We start from the raw sequence: 20963 nt of genomic DNA, 5'->3' as shown, positions 1-20963 counted from the left end.
ACAAGAACTTTATTTTAATGTATATTTCGTTTATACTCTAATAATCGAATTACATAAACGGTGAAATATTTCTAGTGTTCGCTTTCAGTATTTTCTCTTCTCATTTCACTTTAAAAGGATATCTATGGTTATCAAAGTTCTGCATACATAGTGCAAATGAACAGTTAAACAGATATTACTTTAAAATCAATTAGAGCATGTTAGTAATATAAGCATAATTCAACAACTAACGTGTCAAACATTTTTAAATTTGGGCAAAACAATATTTGTGTTAGAAAACAATAATTAAATGTTCTTAAATAGCTACTAATGTTTATCACATTAATTCATTACACGTGAAAATAATGTATTTAACAATGCCTTCTACAGTGAAACTGAAAGTGACACCGTTTTCTTGGCTACTTGCCAAAATAACACGACTCTCTCACTCTTTTTTTTCCCCCTCCCCTCTTCCGTTGGTTATCTCGATCTTTAAATTGAAGATCGTTGTTATTCGTTCGTTGAAGTGACAACTCTCGTCAATGTAAACGTCACTAAGAAGTTATGACGCTATTTAAATAGTTTTCCGTCATGCTGTTGCTGCTATGCTTAGCCGATGCTCAGATAAATGTGGTTTGTTTGTTTTCAATTTTGCGCAAAGTTACACGAGGAGGCTATTTGTGCTAGCCGTCCCTAATTTAGCAGTATAAGACAGGAAGGAATACAACCAGTTATCACCACCCACCGCCAACTCTTGGGCTACTCTTTTACCAACGAATACTGGGATTTACAGTCATATTACAACGCCCCCACGGCTGAAATAGCGAGCATGTTTGGTGTGACGGTGATTCGAACCCCCGACCCTCAGATTACGAGTCGAATGCCTTAACCGCCTGGCAATGTCGGGCCCTTGGATAAATAACTGGAATAACATTTAACACCGGTGTGCAGATTTTTAGATAGAATGTTATTAATTATAATTTTTATTCAGTAAATTTTATAATGGAAGTTTCAAAATAACATATGACCAGAAAATTCAGAATGTACTTTATCATCAAAAGAAACCGCGTACAACTCACAACAGTTTTGTTCTACCACATGTAGCCGAACACATACTATGGATTTTAGAGAGTATGGGAAAGCGGCTGGCCTTTGGACAGTCTTTAATTCAAGAATTAGGGAATTACTGTACTCTGAGGCTTTAGAAAATGAGTGGAATAATCGGGTATAACGACCGTTTTTCTAGGTTTATCCAGTATGAAGACTGAACGATCCCCTATAGCTATGAAACGTTATAAAACAATATACGAGAAATAGGTACAAGAGCAAACAGAAGAGCTGATCCTGCGTGGGTTTGAGAAAAAAATATAAAAGACAATAGTTCAATGGAAACAAAGAGAAGTCAGAAAGAACAATTAATCGAGAAAGGCGAAGGCAGAAAGTAATATATCACTAGCAAGAAACAAAACCTTTTCTAAATCGATGTGTTCTTGGCCACCAGTAACAAATAGCAGTTTGTTTGTTTGTTTGTTTTAATTTCGCGCAAAGCAACACAAGTAGCTTGGGAAGGCAGCTAGTCATCACCATCCACTGTCAACTCTTGGGCTACTCTTTTACCAACGAATAATGGGATTCATCGTTACATTATACAACGCCCCCACGGCTGAAAGGGCGAGCATGTTTGGTGCAACGGGAATTCGAAACCGCGACCCTCAAATTACGAGTCGAACGCCTTAACCCACCTGGCCATGCAGTGCCTCAAATAGCAGGTTGTTATGTTTACATTGGTATGTGTTCCCCGCTGGGACAGCAGTATGTCTTGGGATTTACAACGCTAAAGTTAGGGGTTCGATTCCACTCCGTGGACACAGTAGATAGCCCGGTGTTGCTTTGCTATAAAAAAACACACACACATTAGTATAAACCAACTCCTCATAGAAATAAGTACGATCTGAATAAAATTGATAAACATAAGGAGAGAATTCAACGTGCAATTAAAGTACGACTGGTAACAAAGTGTTATCAGAAGCAGAGTTAATCAGTTCAATAAAAAAGAATTTGAAATTGCAACCACGTGAACAAGAGCTGAAAAGGAAAGTCAACTGGAAGAAGTGGTGAAGGTGGAAAAGAGAAGTTTCCTTTCTGTTCTTATCCTGCCTGTATTGGTTTTGATGGTGGTTCAGTTAATTTCTAGTGGTTATAAAGTGAGCGTTGATTGTTTAAATGTAGAGAATAAACGCTAGCAAGGAAGAGAACTGGCAATTACCAACAAAAAGTCAATTTTTAAATAAATATAGAGAACTCGGTATAACACATAGTAGTGACTAGAAAATAAATAAAGTTTCAGTTGAGGTGTGAGTTACAGTTGATGATGGTTTATGACCTTGTACTTTGCGAAAATACATAAACCGAGAGTGGTGTTCCAAAATGTTATCATGGTAACAATTTATAACTTGCTAAGATGCAGTTAAAAACGAAATGTTTGGAAGCTGTGAATAAATGCTTAAAAACAGAAGCTGAGTTTTAAAGGTAGAATAAGAAGTGAGACATAAGCAGACAGAATTCGAGTTGATCATGAGTAGAAGGTAATTCTGGTGGTGAGGCTGGCGTATATAAAACAAGCATGACAGTAATTCTGGTGGTGAGGCTGGCGTATATAAAACAAGCATGACAGTAATTCTGGTGGTGAGGCTGGCGTATATAAAACAAGCATGACAGTAATTCTGGTGGTGAGGCTGGCGTATATAAAACAAGCATGACACGTAGTTGCCTAAATTTTGTGAACGTGATGTAGATGTATTTTTCTGTGCTATTGACAAAATGATCATGGTAGAGGAATGGTAATCATAGGATACAGTGAGGAAATTACCAGCTGCATTACTGAATAAAAGATATAGCAGCATACAGTAATATTGTGACGAATTACAATAGGATGTAGTGAAATCAGCTATTTTTGAGATGTCTGAGCTAAGTCCAGAGACTTATTGTAGGTAGTTCAAAGAAAAAAATGGCAGTTCAGATCGTTAAAACATTTCAAAAATATAGAAGAAAGCTGCGTAAGTTACTAATTAAATGGACTAAAGTATTAAAGTATTCTGGAGATTGTGACAAGAGAGATTTGATGTTACAAGAGACATTTTGACAAAATTACCATCACAGTTAGTAACATGATAAAAGATAGGAAGCCAGCCAACACACCTAACATAGATGAATATGTATTGAGAAGGAAACGTGTGGCTGTAAAATAAGTTAAAATCAAACACAACAAAATAAGATTGGTTCATCAGTTACTGAGAATTGTAAGGAAAACCTTTCTGTAGAGTGATTTTGTAAATAAGAAGAGAGATTACAAACCTATTGGAATGAGTAAGTATAGTGGTCACCTTTCTAAGTTTAGATAGTATGAATATTACAAGAACCCTCTATGGCTATGAAATTTTATAATCAGATGTACATGAAACAGTTGCAAAACCAGAAAGAAAGGATCAGTTTAGCATGAGTTTGAGAAATGAGTATAACAAATATAAGTTAATTGAACAAGAAGAAGACCAAGTGACGTGAGAGAGAATGAATAAATCGAGAGAGAGGTGAAGGAAAAAAGTAATATGGTTCTTGTAAGAAACAAAATCTATGTATAGGGCTCTTTTTTATTGATTACCAATAACATTATGTAACACAAATTTTGTTCCTGGATAGTATATGTTATTTATTAATTGCTTATATTGTAAAGGTACAGAAAATGGCCATTATACCCTTCAAACTTTGCTTTTGTGACCTGGATAGTGAAATTTAGAAATAAACCTATTTTCTATGTAAAAACGGGCAAATTTGCACATTTTCATTTACATAAGGTCTGAATAAAACAACATATGAATCAAGATTTACGTGTATTTATACTAAAGTTATACAAAAATGTTTAGAAGTGAGTAGTTTTTTTGAGATTTGCTACTGTAATGTAAATCACTTTTACGTATCAGCCCCGAAATATAGTCTCCCATCATGTTTTCGTTATACGCTCCCTGGTCGCAAAAGTAAAATTTGAAGAGAAAAATAGGTCTTTTCCATTTACTTCAGACATAAACAATTGGGAAATAACACTTTCTGCCCAGGAACAAGAAAAAAGTAAATATTTTGTTACATAGTGTAATAAAAAGCAATTTGGTATGTTGACAATGGTATGAGTCAAATTTCGATAGGAATAATTACAACCTAAATAAAATGGATGGGTATAAGAAGGAAAATAAAAACTGGAAGTTTAACATGATTGTAACAGACTTTTAATTTCCTTGTTATTGTTACAGAAGTTTTTGAAAGTAATAATTGATAGTGTTAATACAATTCATGGTTATACAAAATCTTAAACAGATTTCAAAATCGAGGCTTAAAATAAAGTAATTTTATCTCTGGAGTCATTGGCGGAGTGAATAATCTATTACTGTTTATTGAAAAACACTAAAAGAATGTTAAAATAGTTGATGCGGTTTCAAAAAGCTTTCAGTATTTTGTTGTTAAGCGCAAACTCATTCGTGATCTGTCTAACCACAGGTACCAAAAACCCAATTTTTATTTTTGTGTGCGCGTCAACTTGCCACTGAGCCACCGTGGGTGGGAACCTTTGGAAATTTGGCAAGTGTCAAAAGTAACAAGGTCATGCTGTAGTCAGCTGCTTCTACAACATGCATTGAACAACTACTATCCACATCAACTGTCGGACATTAAAGACAACATCGTTCTATAGAACGATGAAGTGAAATTTTGATTAAAATTAACGCAAAACAAAAGCCAATTTCGGTATGCAGTGATAATTAATTTTCTGTGAAAACTAATAATTTTAATGTAAATTCGCATATTTTGAGTTTACAATGATAACTGACTTCCAGTAAAACATACCTAATTTTTAGTCAGTGCAATTCTGTAGTGTCCACCAAGAATAAAAACTTAGTTTAAAGAGATTTGAAAAGTACATGTATACGTTGATTAAAAACAGGCTCAAATAAAAATACACATATTTTCAGGTGAAATGATTTCCCTAGAAGTATCAGATAGGTAGACCTGCTAATATTAGCAGATTCAGTCATGAAATAACGTTAGCAGTTGGATACATTTGAAGGACAATGAAAACAATTTATTTCGACTAGGGACAAGATTTTTCGAGATGAACTGATTTACAAGTTTCTAGAATTATGCAGGATCCTTTAAAATGTTAAAGATTAATGTTGAATATTCCAAAAGATTCTAGAAACGACATAACTCTTAGGAACTGCTGTGTTTGACCACGAGTTGGCAGTTTTCGCGTGTAGTTATACTGTAAGCTTTGAATGATGGTAAATTCTGCGATTGCTTAACCATTCAACTTTAGATATATAATTTAAGTAAAATCTCAAAGTATTTCTACTTTTAATAAGAAATCGTTCACGTGCAAATTACTGTATTGCGTGAAATGAGAACACACACACACACACACACACATGATTTTATTTATAAGATTTAAAATACTTTTTGAATTAATTAGTTACAATCACGTTTTTTATTTTTATAATAGTAATATTATTAGTTACTATTTTGTCTCCAAGAAAATGGCTAGTTTAAGGACTCCTCGTAAAAAAACAAAAAACAAAAAGTCTAGTGACTTACAGTAAGGATTGGACAAAAACGTTTTTATTCGATTGGATTCAGCCTGGAAGATATCACTTCACAGTAAGAAGAAAGATATGCAACAGTCACTCGTTTACAATAACTCACGGTGGTTAAAATGATGTAATGCAAAATTTGAAGTCCAAAGCACACATTGAAGATGTGAAGCTCACGAATAGTCACAGACTTGTTTTTTTGCAAGGAAGGATCCACAAAACGAAAATGAAGTGACTCTCGCTGGAGCATCTTACTGTTATCTCGCCGTTTATCATTCACATAGTTAAAATTCAGCTGGGTGGTAATTTGTTTAAAGGTATGTTTAGAGATACCAAAATTGCGATCATCCACATTCTTAGGAGCTTACACTTAAATCCTTGAGTGGTAGTCATGTATCTTATCTTTGTACTGATACTTCCAACAAAGGAAATATAAAGTCGTTCATGTTAGTTCTATGATATTTTGATACCTCACAAGAAATTGGGACGTCGTTATTGTCGTTTTTTCTGTTAATTTTGACACAATTTTTGCAGCACCCTGGCAAACGTTAGAAACAAACGGATTATCGATCAAGTAAATAGTGGCTTATGGAGTAAATAATACCATTGTAAATTATGGAAGTAAAAACACTGTGTTTACTTCGTTGTAAAACCATAATTAACACGTCATCAAAGCTGGTTTTAATTTGCATAAAATACACAATGCTGTTAAAAAAAGTGTGTAACTGTCTAAAGTATGATATAGAGGCAATCATCATAAAAAGTTACAAAAAATCACCGAACTAAAGTAATTTTTCTATTGATTGGAGACCAATAAGTTCAAATTGTTTCGTCATGTACCCATTCAATTGCCAGCAATAGAAAGATTGTTGTCTTATTTGACAGAGAGTACCACTTGCTTTAAAAATGTTTTTGATGATGAACTATGAGAAGTCTATCTAGGATTTGTAATGAACCTTTGCACCAATATTCAGCCAGTATTTAAAAATCTTCAATGAAATGAAGTGATAATTTTTGAGTTATACACAATTATGAGTAATATTTTACAAATGTTACATGAGAAAAAGACTAAAACTTTTTGTTGACTTTTGCTTCGGCAATTGATACAGAAATGCAATAATTTAAACGAGATTGATTCTAAAAAATTTCTCGATGCAGCCATCAGTTATTTAAAGAAATGGTTCGACTTGGAGAATAGGAAACGTCAAGTTATAAGATGCTTAAATTTAAAGGAATTTCCAATTTTGAAGACATTGCAAAACTCGTTCAACTCTTTCAGTTTGAATTTAATGGTGATCTACTTTTCTACCCATGGTTATATTAAATAGTTTAGTATTATCAAAACTGTTTCATTTTGGTTCAAACTATCAAACACTTGAAATAACTTTCATGAAAGTTAAATGACATTTCTTAACCTACTGTTCATTTATCAAAATAAATTAAGTTACCATTTCACATGTTTCAGTAACCTGACATTTTTCTATTTTATAATGCTCCAACTTGTTTAGAATCACTTTCCAGCTAAAACACGTCTTCTTAGAATCGTCTATGACTCATGTCAACTTAAAAAGTGATATAGTTTAATCAAGGCTTTGACTAATCTAATACGTAATTATAGAAGATGTTTTAGTTAAACAAATGTTTCTAATACATCGAGTTCAACATTTGTGTGTTTCTGCTCATTGTTGTTTTTAGTTTTAAAACTTTCTTATTCGGTTTGTTTGTTTAGCAATTAAGTATCAAAGCAATACAATAGGCTATCTCTGCTCTGCCCACCATGGATATCGAAACTCTGTTTTTAGCAGTGTGAGTCTGCAGACATGCCGCTGTGCCACAGAGGGGCTTCTTATGCGGAAAACGATTGCACACTTCACATTTTAATGTGTTTGTACGTTGTTTGATGCAGCATTGTTTTATTATTATTTTTTCCTACTTTTCTGAACACGTCACAATAGAAAAATTAATTTCATTTACGTCCTCTGGTGGGTGTGGTCTGCGGTAGGTTTACAAATTGACAACTCAAACATCCGAAGTAAAATTTTCTGTGGTGAAGAGAGTGAATATAGCCTATTGCGTAGCTTTGCACGAATAAAACAACAATAACAGAGTATAATGACTTTATTTACACGCTAAGGTCCAAGCGACGTTTGGTTAATAATATCAGAAGGGGGAGGGACCTTAAGTATCTTAGTTTCCAACGCTACGATGCAAAACACGACTCGTGGTTTTAGCCATAAATACGTTATAGGATTGACAGCATATCCAGCTGTTTCGTTAAAAAGAGTGGCCACCTCATACAGCAGATGTTGCCAACTGCTTCCGTTGACCCCTTTGGTCCACGGGTCAAAGGTACAGATGGCTATTTCTGAACCATAGCGGTTTTTCAGATGGCAGTTTAGCCACTGTGTGCCTAAAGCATCATCAGTGAATAAACAAAATAATGAACTCTTAAAATGTTACATGGATAAAGAAACTGTCGCAATGTATGAAAAAGTGTACAAATATGGTAAATTATGCAGCTTATGACTTACTTTCTTAACTATAAACCAATATTATTCAAATATGACATATACATAAACAGTTTTGCTCAGAAAACAATCGTATTATTAAAGTATTTGTTTGAATGCTGATCCATTCCAGTGGTTTTAGTATAATCTTATCCCATGTGTGCATGACCAAATCAAATTATTTATTTCAAGTACAGGGTGTCCTCTAAATTACATGTACGTGACTGATTATTACGCTGTTAAAGTATGAGAATGTCCAGTTAATCCAACTCAGTGGCAGAGAAGTTTGGTTCCAGAGAAAATTGCTGCCGAATTTAATAAAATTTGTTTTTATGGGAATTGCTCAAGCAAGGCACTTATATGAAAAGAGAAGTTCAGGAACCCAGAACGCTGGAAACAACATTTTACGACGAGCGTCGGACCATAGACAATGTCACAGTGTTCAAAGGGAAAAGAAATATTGTTTCCAGACTTGTTCCGAATTACAAAGACAGAATGTTGAACACATTCCATAAAATTATTCAAAGTGATTATGACTCCAGATCTTGACAGGTAGACACCATGTAGAACAACCTATTGTATTCTATATGTATTTTTCTTTAAGCTGAAATGAGATGTCCCTAACGTTGCATGATTTTTGTTAAAATAATAGGAATTTTAGAAATTACTCCATGGTTTAAAAAAGGTTAAATATTCAATATAATTTTTTATCTATCTTCAATATGTAATTGTGAATGATGTTTTTATGTAAAAATTATATTTTCAAGAAACGTTTTCACAGAATATGTAAATTTATTTTTGTATTCAAGGTTTGTTTTACTTGATGTATGCATAATGCATACATACATATATATATATATACATGTGCTGAAGTATTACGTTATGACGATTGTAACATTTTCTTGCAGAAATTTATTTTTCCATGTAATGTTCTATTCGTGTTAATGCTTTAGCAATACAGTTTCAGAGAAATGGCAGAATGCAAGGTCAATGCCCTCCTTGCTAGCTGGTCGATTCCACACACACTTGCTCAATATTAACGCCGATAAAATTTGCTAAGTTGTCACTACGTAAGTAAAGACGTAGTAAACATTCACTTTAATTACTTTTTATTTTATGCACACAAAAAACAATATTTTATCTTAATAGATACCAAAACATAAGATACACTTGCCTGTGAAATAATTTTGAAAAGTTAAACGTTTTGATATACGTGGTAGATATAACGTTTAAAAATAACCTACATGATTGCACATAGCAATTTTACCAATCTTATGATAACGTAACTTCACATATTTTGATAAATCATAAAACTGAAAATCAGGGGTAAAAGAACTACAGATTTCGTGCATGAAATGACAACTTTCCAATATGTTTATTTTTCAGTGTTTAAAGTTCTATTCTCATAGCATTCAAAATTATCTTCACTGTTTTATTAACTAAACAGGTCTAGGATATTTGAACTCTTTACCAAAGAATAATGGAATTGACCGTCACGTTATAAAGGATCCATGTCTGAAAAGGTAAGCATGTTCGGGAGACAGATATCGATCCTACAATCCACAGATTGTGAGTCAAATGCCCTGACCACCAGGCCCTGTTATTCAGAATATATTTTATATGATAATTCTTTATCAAACAGTTGCAGAATATGTATACATTAGGTTTAACCGATTTGAAAATATATATAGTGATACATTGAAGTACATACTTTAACACACAACGTACTTCATCATGGCAATGTTTTATACTACGTGTTTTATACCTCTTATTTAATTTGAAATCTTTCCAAAATTTTGTAGTGTTTGTAGCTTTAACACTGAATGTTGGTCAATGACGTGAGTGAGCTCCTTTCTCCCTTGCTATCCATTGTTCTGTTTCAGCCACCTATGGAATCATATGCACCTTCTTTGTTTTTAATTGATTATACCATAAAGTAAAAAGTGTTATTTTCCATTGGAGCTTCATGTGTTACCATGGGGATAGGAACTCGCTTATGTTTTTAATGGGAGTAACCGATGGTGACGACAGTAGTTCACACGCAATGAGAGGAATAGCATTATTGTTTCGTTTGTATAACGCTATATTTTCTCAGTCTGGAACAATTATTCAAACGTATTTAACAGTACCACACATCTTCAGTAAAGATAGTGCACAAAACATAATATTTTTACTTTAACTGCGTTTACCTTGCGAATAAAGGTCGTTTCATTTTGTTACGCATTGAATCAAGTCTCTTTTCATTCATCAAACTAATACAAAGTCAATGAATTCAGAGTGATTTCGTGAAACATTTTCAGTCAAACATAACTGTTATTTTACCGGTCTTGGGTCCGGCATGACTTGGTGGTTAGGTCGTTCGACTCGTAATCTGAGGGTCGCGGGTTCAAATCCCCGCCACACCAAACATACTCACCCTTTCAGTCGTGGGGTCTTTATAATGTGATGGTCAATCCCACTATTAGTTGGTAAAAGATAAACCCAAGAGTTGGCGGTGGGTGATGATTAACTGCCTTCCCTCTAATCTTTCACTGTTAAATTAAGGACTGCTTTGCGCGAAATTCAGAACAGCAAATAAACACATCTACCAGTCTTACTAATTATCCTTGTGGAGAAATCATTGCACATAAAAATAATACAGCAGTTCGTACAATAATAATACAACAACAACATAGAAATAAATATATTTGTGTTAGCTGTGTATTATCTCAGTAATTACTTAAAATGAACCTTAGCTTCATGTAATCTACCCAACTCTACCAATCGTTTCAGTCATCATCTGCATCACTGTCGTTAGAAGAATTGCAGTCCTGATTAGCTACAATGAGTATAATGTTGGTATTGGAAGAGGTAGAAATGTTGTGTGTCAATACCCTTCTACTTCCATGTATATATATAGGTGTATTTAGGTCTGAGCTTCTGAGGTAACTTAAACCAGAATAATGTCCCGTTGAACAACAGCCCCTTCCCTCAACTCGAATGCCACCTTGGTATGTCTATGCTTGCTATCATGGGCTTCCGGAGAGGGAGCAAGATGGGTACTTACGTCCCTGGAAAATAACAAACATAATTCTTTCCTTATTCATTTAGCATATGTACATGGATTTTTTTATTCAATTCACAATTTCACACTAATCTTCTACTCCTTGGAAAAAAATTCTGCAGACGCCCACGCCTGCCATTGCAAGAATCTTGAATTTTCCACACTATATAGACAGAAGTTTTTTTTTCCCTTAGCACCATAGAAGCCACATAGGACTGCATGGCACTTGAAATGTTGGCTCCAACAGCACCATGCTGTCTTCCATCCACAAAGAGACGTAAAACAGCACCACGTCCCTGTTCCAATAATAGCAGATTCTGACAGCTCGTGGGGTGTGTTGGGTCAGGAGTTCACTTATGCTGAGCGCATCACTAAACTGGTGCTGCTAGTATCATTGAGCTCTCTCCCAGTATAGAGAAACAAATAAACAAACTATTCTTTATGATATAAATTCATAACACATGCGCATCTTTTATGTAAAAAAACAAACAACAACATAGAAAAGAATCGTGACTACTATAACTCGTTGGCGGAATAACCTAGAAACCTAAAATAGTGCATCCTTACTAAGTAGACCCTGAGACTGTGAACTTGGGTTTTTATTATCTGTTGATGCTTCCTCTTCCTCATTCACTTACAGATAGTAGGAATGCTATGTTGTCTCTTGGTGTGTAATCTACCATATTAAATTTTACCACACATACAAGGGTAACTAATAATATCAAGATGCGCACCCTCAAAATCCACTTAGTGTCAGTACATAATTTTAGGTTTTTAGGTTCTTTACGCTTGGAGTTATGGCAATCACATTCCTTTAATATGTGGTTTTTCACATAAAAAGATGCATACTTATTACATAAGTAATAATACCCATGTACACACTCTAAGAGTCCATTAGGTACGGGCGCAAAATTTTAGGTTTCTAGGTTCTTTCACTCTTGAAGCTGTTGTTGGCACGTTTTATTTTCTAATATCCATGCACAAATCCTCAGGGTCCACTAAGAACTGGTGCAAAACTTAAGGTTTTTAGGTTCTTTCCTTTTGTAAATATGATGGTAACACATACACAGCCAAGCACAAAAAGTGCACACACACATATATCTAATAATATCCAGGTACAGACCCTTATGATTCTGAACTTGTTTTATCGTAAAAGTATGATGTTCTTCCTCTTGGAACTATAGTGATCACATATTCTTTTCTATATGGGATTTTACTAGCTTGCCTCATTAAAAAGATGTTCACACACGCATGGACGTGCATATTTCTCTATCTGTGATTTTTATTTGTAATATAAATAATAACTTCTTTTTCTATACGTTTTCTTTCCCGTTAGATTGCCTTATTAAAAATTGCACGTGTGTGCATGCACATTGATGAGTAATAATACCCAAGATCACACCCTCAAGTCCACTTTGAGTGCAAATTCTAGATCTCTAGGTTCTTTTTTCTTGGAGCTATGGCGGGCACATTTCTTCGCTGTGTAATTTTTCGCGTAAAGAAATGTGCATATGCACTTAAATAAGTAGTATATTACAAATACAAATCACATAGAGACAGACAGTCAATTGCGTGCGCAGTGCGCACTTGGGTATTACTACTTACTAAGCTAGCGAAAAGCCACATAGAAAAGAATATGTAACCGCCATAGTTCCAAGAAGAAAAAAATCTAGAAATCTCAAATTTTGCACCTATGGTTGTTGTTTATTATTAAGTACAAAGCTACACGAAGGGATATCTGTGCTCTGCCCACCACAAGTGTCGAAACTCGGTTTATAGCAGTATAGCAGACATGCCACTGGAGCCTGCACCCGTGGTAAGTGGACCATAAGGTGCACAACCTGGGTATTATTGCTTATCCACACGTACCCATAATGAGGCAAGCTAAAGAAAACCACATAGAAATGAAGTAATTAATTATATTACAAATAAAAATCACACGCACGTGCGTGGACTCATGTGTATCTTTTTATGAGGCGAAAACCCACATAGAAAAAGAAGTGCGAGTCTTGTTACCAAGGTTTTGGTATACGAATGAAATTATTTGAAGTACAATCCAGCAAGAATAATCAATAGAAACTTTTCGGTGTACCAACAATATTATCTCAGTTGTTACGTCAGTGACTATTATTTCTATCAACAATAGTAGAATCGATTTTTCGTATAACAGACTTTTTTTTCTTTTACAAACAGTGGTTGTACTGTTCCTTTTAACACTGTCAGTGCCACGTTTTTGGTGCATCAATGATACTTTCTTAGCTGTCTAGTAAGAACTATAATTTTTCTTAATAACATTCAATATGAATTTTTAATTTATCAATGGCATTTTGATGTTAGTTACTACCCAAAGCTGTTGACACAACTCGAATTTTCCATTTTATTTTGTGAAGCAATAGGACATTCTATCCACACAATTTTAATTTATAGTTTTAAGTTAATTTTGTTTTCTGCGCGAAGGGTGTTTTCTTAGATTTAGTACGACAGACCATATAGGTAATATAATAAATTATTGAAAACTAATGATTCGTCACACATGTAATTTTCAACTTAAGTGAAAACATCATATAAATTATTTTGGACTTGTTCACGTAACCTTTAACCTCAGTGTAACAACAACTATTGATATATCTATGTTTAGATAATTTAACACGATATAACATCATATAAATTATTTTGGACTTGTTCACGTAACCTTTAACCTCAGTGTAACAACAACTATTGATATATCTATGTTTAGATAATTTAACACGATATAACATCATATAAATTATTTTGGACTTGTTCACGTAACCTTTAACCTCAGTGTAACAACAACTATTGATATATCTATGTTTAGATAATTTAACACGATTTCTATTCCTACAGTTTAAATACCGAATTTGCCCGGAGCTTTAATTTTTTTCACTTTAACGTTCTTATGATGTACTACTTGTATGTATTGTCTTTATGATTTATTGCGAAAGCTGTCCCATGTTTCAGATATCTTGTATACAATATTTTTTTGTTCCAAAAATAACCTGACACTCACGTTTTTATTTTTTTTTCACTTCAAACTGAATTTATCATCAGATAAAATGATAGCTCAACAAAACCAACATGACAGCATACTCATGTTAAAGCCACTTTCAAAGTCCCGCCGTAATTTCCCAACTCTCATCAGCGCGGTTGCATTTACAGTAATTAAGCATCTTCCCGTTTCCAAGTGCTTATCAGACAGAACAACTAAATATAAATAGAAAAATTAGAAATTGTTTGAAGTGCTAGCGTAATTAACAATAACGATCATTCTAGTCAATGTGTTTTAAATTAGTTAAGTAATCAACACACAACTTATTAACATCCGTTTTGAATTTATTTGTGTCCGAAAGCTTAAAAGGAAACTGTTTGACAAAATTTACACGAGATCAAACCATAATAAATGGCATGCCCTTCACGATTAAAAAACGTTGTACTTCACTATTGGGAAATGCACAGTATCACAGCTGTCAAAATATTTCCTACATAATTATCTTAGGATTGGTACACACACTACACTCTTTTGAAAATTAAAAGTATGCTTCAACTGTTTTACACAAGTACGTACTTAACACACAAAAATTCTGGTATTAAGTATTAAAATAATCATTCAAGCAAAAATTCATATCACACATGCTATTAATTTCACACAAATTTCAGAATCATGGTTTACTACAGAATTTATAACCCTAAAGACGACTAATTCATAAAACTAAGTTCTGATTAGGTGAACGGTAGGTCTAACGATTAACACGCTAACTACTTATTGCCAGCATTTAGATGCGACATAAAAAATAGTCTAATTTCAAGTATGTATACTTATCACCATATTTAACGAGTCTTGTTCCAAGAAATTCCCAAAGTTTCTGGGCAGATATTTTAATAACAACATTATTTACATGATAAGTATGTAATCAAAACAGCAATTTTCATACACACACACACACACACATACATACATTAATCAAAACGTTAGCATATTATATCGATTTTTGAAAAATATTCCACAAACGTACTAATGGTCCGTAAAGATTAGGTCAATTGGCTAAACTTAACGTTTGCTTCAATACCAGATATTAATGTGAAAAGTTTAATTATACAATCTATGCTCGTCACACTAAATGGGTTTATTAGTCTTTACTATAAAGTTATACACTGTTACGATGCGAAGCCCGAAAGATTAGTAAGAAATCCTGGGGGATGAAGCTGTCTCAATAGCAGGTGATTTACTATATAACGAACTTTATATCATAACTTCCTGGACTGTACAATATTCTGATAAAATAGTACAAGATGAAACAATAAATGAAAAACATTTTGATGGAATGTCACTATGAAATATAAGGTTACCTTCTGAAGTCCAATAAGTAAAGTTGAGTTTTTGCGTTGTATTGCATGAAATGTCAAAAATAATAAAAATGACAAACTTTGAAAGAAGTACAGTTTGAATATAATACATATTTCAATACACGCACTTTTAATAACGTAATTTACAATCGATCAACCGCACACACTATCACATCTGAAAGTGTAATAAAGCAATAAACAGTTGTGTCGTTTTCAAACAAATTTCTTTACCTTCAACATGCTGAGAAAAGTACTTTTGTATCTCCCAGAACAGAGGTGGAAAAGACGTCACACAATTCACAGAATATTAAAATTCAAAAACTTATTTCCAGTTTTCAATAAAACAAAAGCTGAAGGGAAGTTTACAAGCATTGAGAAGTGTTACTACACAAATTATATTCGTAATCTACTCTCGCTGATTGATTAGTACTAATAGTACTTTACTATATTTCAAATATCTTTTCTTTTTGCACACATATTTTAAATATTTTACAGGGTTTACATTTCAACATGCGACTTAAGAAAAACAAATACTTGATCATAAAACTTCTTGTAGAACAAAGATGAGCAGTTTGAGGGAAAGTCAAAACACAGTATAAATATTAATATTTACAGATCGAAGGCGACAGGACATCGACAAGACTCTTCCGAATCGGAATCATAAAAGTCTATCTTTTTTTTATGTTGATAAGCTAATCTGCTTACAGCTTCTTTGATCAGGTTTCCATTTTTCAAAAGTTCTTGCAAAAGATCGTATGGGTTTGTAATAGCACATGCAGAGTGAGTGGACTCTGATTTGGCACAATTCCTGCAAGTGTAAGGAAATTCTGAGCTATTCATTGGCGAAGACATACTATTACACGAAGTAGGCCTACTCATAGTTCGCAACGGCACATTATAAGGTGAGGACCGTCTTTGTTTTCCATTCAAAACGTGGCAGGGACGAGCTTTGAGCTGAAGATTGTGCTTGATAGCTGCAACTAGTTCTTCCACGCATTCTGGCCTGAACTTTTCTTTTTTGGATGACTTTATACGTTCATCCACAACGCAGGTAACTTCTTTGCATGGCATTGTTAATAAGTATTGAAATTCAAATTCCGAGCTTTGTTTATTAACATACTACCTTCTCATACATACAACTTTCCTTCGAGCTTGGAAAGTTATCAATGCATTACGTTACTTTGTTTTGAACCGGCAGCGTGGTTAATCACTCTGTATACTTAGTCCAAAATAAAATAGATCCGACATAATTTAATAAAATATTTCGAGCTGATCTGTAGATAAATCACTGACAGTAGTTTTATATTATAGGTTTTACACTATGTATATATATATAAACCCTAAAACATATTAATTTTCAACGCATTAATTTATGATGTCATCAAGTTATTACTGCGTTTGAATACATTTCGAAAAGTGATGGCCTTCAGTTCACAGCAGGGTGAGATGTTCTACTGCGCATGCTCATGTCTCGTCAGAATATACAAGGGAGTCATCGCGGTGTTTACTTCTTACGTGTACATTGGTAAATGGTAAACACGGTTCTGTAAAACAACACACGTTCATATTCAACCGATAAAGAATTTTTATACAGAACAAATCGATGTATTTCAAGAACACGCATTCAACGCTGATATAGTTTTTTTCAGCGATTAAAGAATAATAATAACTTGTGATTAGGGCGGGATTTTTACTCTGGCACCAAACACTATAAAATAATAGTCTTAAGTTGGGTTAGAGAACTGTAACATATACATTTATTATTATTTTATTTTTACTTGCTTTTGTGAAAAAAAAAGATACTTTAATGGTGTATTGCTATCCACCACCAGGTTAAAACTGATGACTTAAAAATCTAGGGGTAGGTGGAAGAACAGAAATGCTACATTTGAGAAACAGTCTGAAACAATGGATCTGTATTAATATATTTTTCTGATAGGTGGGGCTAAAATCGCGATTTTATACTTTCATTTTTAATAAATTTTAAGATAATAAAGCAAAAGAATTATATGTATCTGATCAAAACATTTTGAATGTGCTACTCCCCAAAAAAATAATTTATACAAAAGGACTAAACTTGTAAAGATCTAATGCAAAAGCGGACATCAATTAAACAAGAAAAAAATGGAAATAATTTAGTCATTTTTTGTTTGCAATTGAAATAATCAACTTTTAAAGTACTTATTTATACCCTTTAATATAAATTGATTCTCTTTGATAGCCATCTTTACATAGCTTATCCCTTTGTTATAAATTAACTGTTTTTTGTGCGCGAAAAGTATTTGACGAGATACTACTATTGCAATACCACTTGCTAGTATTAACAAAAGAATGAATTGAATTAACATATCTATTTGTCAATATACACTACTGGCTAAAATCTTAAGGCCAATGAACATATAAAAAATATGCATTTTGCGTTGTTAGACTCAACCACTTATTTGAGTAGAGCTTTGAAAGATGAAAATAAGAAAAGGGAAAATAAAATAAAAACTTTTTTTAGCATTTAATAGGGAAAATCTGAACAATATAAAATTAGCCTAAATACTAGCTGGTGAAAAGTTTAAGACCATACCACAAAGAAGTCCTAAATAGGGTAGGAAATGCCCAACAAGAGGTCTCAGTAGTGAGTTGCAGGGCAGTCATTGCGAATAACTTCAAACATTTGCTTTGGCATGGTCGATATAAGCGTTTGAAGAAGGCTACTTGGAATGTTATTCCAAGTGGTGAAGATGGCTTCACGAAGATCATGCACTGTTTGGAATTGACGTCCATTTTTATAGACTTCCATTGCCATCCACCCCCAAACATTTTCAATGGGGTTCAGTTCGGGCGAACACGCCGGATGGTCCAAAAAATTCACGTTATTCGTCATAAAAAAGTCCTTTGTCCTGCGTGCATCGTGGATTGCAGCGTTGTCCTGCTGAAAGATCCAGTCATTTCAACACAAGCGAAGGCCTTTAGTCAATAAGGATGCTCTCTCCAACATGCCAGTGTCACCAGCTGCTGTTTGACGCCCCTGTATAACCTGAAGCTCCATTGTTCCATGGAAGGAGAAAGCACCCAGATCATGATGGAACATCCTCCACTGTGTTGTGTAGAAAATATCTCCGGTGAGATAGCCTTATCGTGCCAGTAACGTTGGAAGCCACCTGGACCATCAGAGAACAAAACTTTCGTCCACTTTTCCACGTCCCATGTTTTGTGCTTCTCAGCAAAGTTTAACCGAGCTGTTTCGGGGTGTGGAAGAAGGCTTGGCCTTTAAAGATGTTTACGGTTTTTAAAGCCTTTCTCTCGAAGATGCCGTCTTATTCTTTTTGAACTGCATTCTGCGTCTGTAAGGGCCTTAATCTGGTTCGACGATCGGCTGGTGTCTTGCCGGACAACCTGTCGAATCCTCCTGCTCAACTCCGACGACATTTTATTAAGCCAACCACTTGAAATTCTCATTCCGTAACCTTCAGGGTCTTTTAAGAAATTTGCAACAGCAGTTTTACTACGCCCAATCTTATCAGCGATGGCACGTTGAGAAAGACCTTGCTTTTGCAGCTCGACAATTCTGCCACGTTCAAACTCTGCCAACGTTTTAGCCTTTGCAATGTTTTTACCCAATTTAACACAGAAGATATTAGTGGGAGATGTTGACAACGCTAATGCTTGAACACAAATGATTAAATTTCATTACGTGTTTACCGATTAACGCTTCGTTTTAGTATGGTCTTAAACTTTTGACCAGCTAGTATTTAGGCTAATTTCATAGTGTTTACATTTTCCCTATTAAATGCTAAAAACGTTTTTATTTTATTTTCCATCTTCTTATTTTCATCATTCGAAGCTCTACTCAAATAAGTGGTTAGGTCTAACAATGCAAAATCCATATTTTTTCTTTATGTTCATTGGCCTTAAGATTTTAGTCAACAGTATATCATCAGAACTTATATTGCCATTATAAATACGTTAAATCGAGGAGAATTGATATACATTTCATATGTAGTTTTTACGCATTTGCTCTACATTTGAACTCTTAGAAACTTACATAATTGTATGATAAGTTTTGATCTAATTATTATAATTCGTACTTTACTGAAAACATATAAGACAGTTTAAATTGGACCGAGCACGGCCAATTACGAAAGGCGAGTGCAGCTAGGCTTGAAGTATCTTTCCGCAAAATTCATTAAATAAGTAAAAACTATCAAAACTTAAAAAGGGATTAAATGACAATGTTGCCTTAATACAGAATATGTATTTACATACTAAAGGTAATAATGATCAAACCAGAGGTTGTAATAAATATTCGTAATTACTCATCATTCATGTTACATGAAATGTTGTGCGGCAAATTACACGTAATTTGGTAAGAAGTTTAACTTCTTAATCGCAATATATTTTACATTTTAAAAGTATAATAAATATTCTAACACGTTAGATCACTCTGAAGAGTATCTTTAAAATTAATGGGATAGAAAGGTGGATATTTGCTGGAGCCTTCCATCCGAGAGTTTTTTAGGCGTACCACTGGTTGTGTGAAACTATTTAGATAAACTCCTTCTACTACCTACTTGAGTAGTGTTGATAACATCCATCGGGTGCAGAAGGGTCTGGTCACTCAACAGTACTACGTAGTCCAAGTTGGCTATTGGAAGTTCGAAAAAAGATGTGCAACCTCTGGGTAGTCTATCATAAGGTTTGCTAACTGAAGAGAGTTCTGGCTTTACTCTAAGTAATGAATTTTGTGATGATGGACTGCGGGCAAAGTCCAATGCTATGGAACTCCGCAGTTCTGATGTTTGATTCCATAAGAATAGCAACATCGAATCTTATGTCAACGTGAAGATAAAGATGGAAACTTGAGAATTCTTTATTAAACTAGATGTTTAAGCAACGTATGCCAAGGGATAAAAAGATTGAAATGTAATAACGTTGGATTGAGTGGATTCATTCAGTGACTTTTATGAGTGAAGGCTATAAATATATGTATTTCAAAAGAAGATGAACATCACAGAGATATAGGTGTGTTAGTGAAACAGGAATTCAGAAACTGTGTAAAAGGCTTTTGGTATATCTCATACAACATATGTTAGTCACGTTTTGAGCAAAACCCTTTATTTTAACCATCATCCTCATATATGGTTCAATATTTTAAAGTAAATAAGAGGAAATCAATAGTTTTTATCAAGACGTTGAGGAACATATTTAGGCAGTGAAAATAGAAGACTACCTAATGGTTTGGTTTGTTTTGAATTTCGCGCAAAACTACACGAGGGCTTCCTGAGCTAGCCGTCTCTAATTTAGCAGTGCAAGATTAGAAGAAAGGTAGCTAGTCCTCACCACCCACCGCCAACTTTTAGACTACTCTTTTACCAACGAATAGTGGGATTGACTGTAACATTATAACGCCCCCACGGTGTGGTATGATGGGGATTCGAACTCGCGACCCTG

General features: G+C 34.1%; 2 protein-coding genes and 1 long non-coding RNA gene across 5 annotated transcripts in view; 2 read left to right on the top strand and 1 right to left on the bottom strand.

Moving 5' to 3' along the window:
* LOC143256802 (uncharacterized) overlaps positions 1 to 8827 on the top strand; it is a 28019-nt gene extending 19192 nt beyond the window's left edge. For both annotated transcript variants that reach the window (XR_013031489.1, XR_013031495.1), the window contains exon 3: positions 8314 to 8827. This is a non-coding gene — a long non-coding RNA (uncharacterized LOC143256802). The remainder of the gene's footprint in view (positions 1 to 8313) is intronic.
* Positions 8828 to 14493: 5666 nt separating this feature from the next.
* Positions 14494 to 16809, bottom strand: LOC143256801 (uncharacterized). Its single transcript, XM_076514492.1, has one exon. The coding sequence runs from the start codon at positions 16590 to 16592 to the stop codon at positions 16131 to 16133; it is 462 nt and encodes a 153-aa protein (XP_076370607.1). The 5' UTR covers positions 16593 to 16809; the 3' UTR covers positions 14494 to 16130.
* Positions 16435 to 20963, top strand: part of Fen1 (Flap structure-specific endonuclease 1) — a 49076-nt gene continuing 44547 nt past the window's right edge. For both annotated transcript variants that reach the window (XM_076514488.1, XM_076514489.1), the window contains exon 1: positions 16435 to 16572. The gene's annotated coding sequence lies outside the window, so the exon portion shown is untranslated. The remainder of the gene's footprint in view (positions 16573 to 20963) is intronic.

The sequence above is a fragment of the Tachypleus tridentatus genome, chromosome 7 (assembly GCF_004210375.1).
Source record: "Tachypleus tridentatus isolate NWPU-2018 chromosome 7, ASM421037v1, whole genome shotgun sequence".
Lineage (NCBI taxonomy): Eukaryota > Metazoa > Arthropoda > Merostomata > Xiphosura > Limulidae > Tachypleus > Tachypleus tridentatus.
The sequence above is the reverse complement of the archived record's forward strand: the minus strand, read 5'-3'. Positions and strand labels throughout refer to the sequence as shown.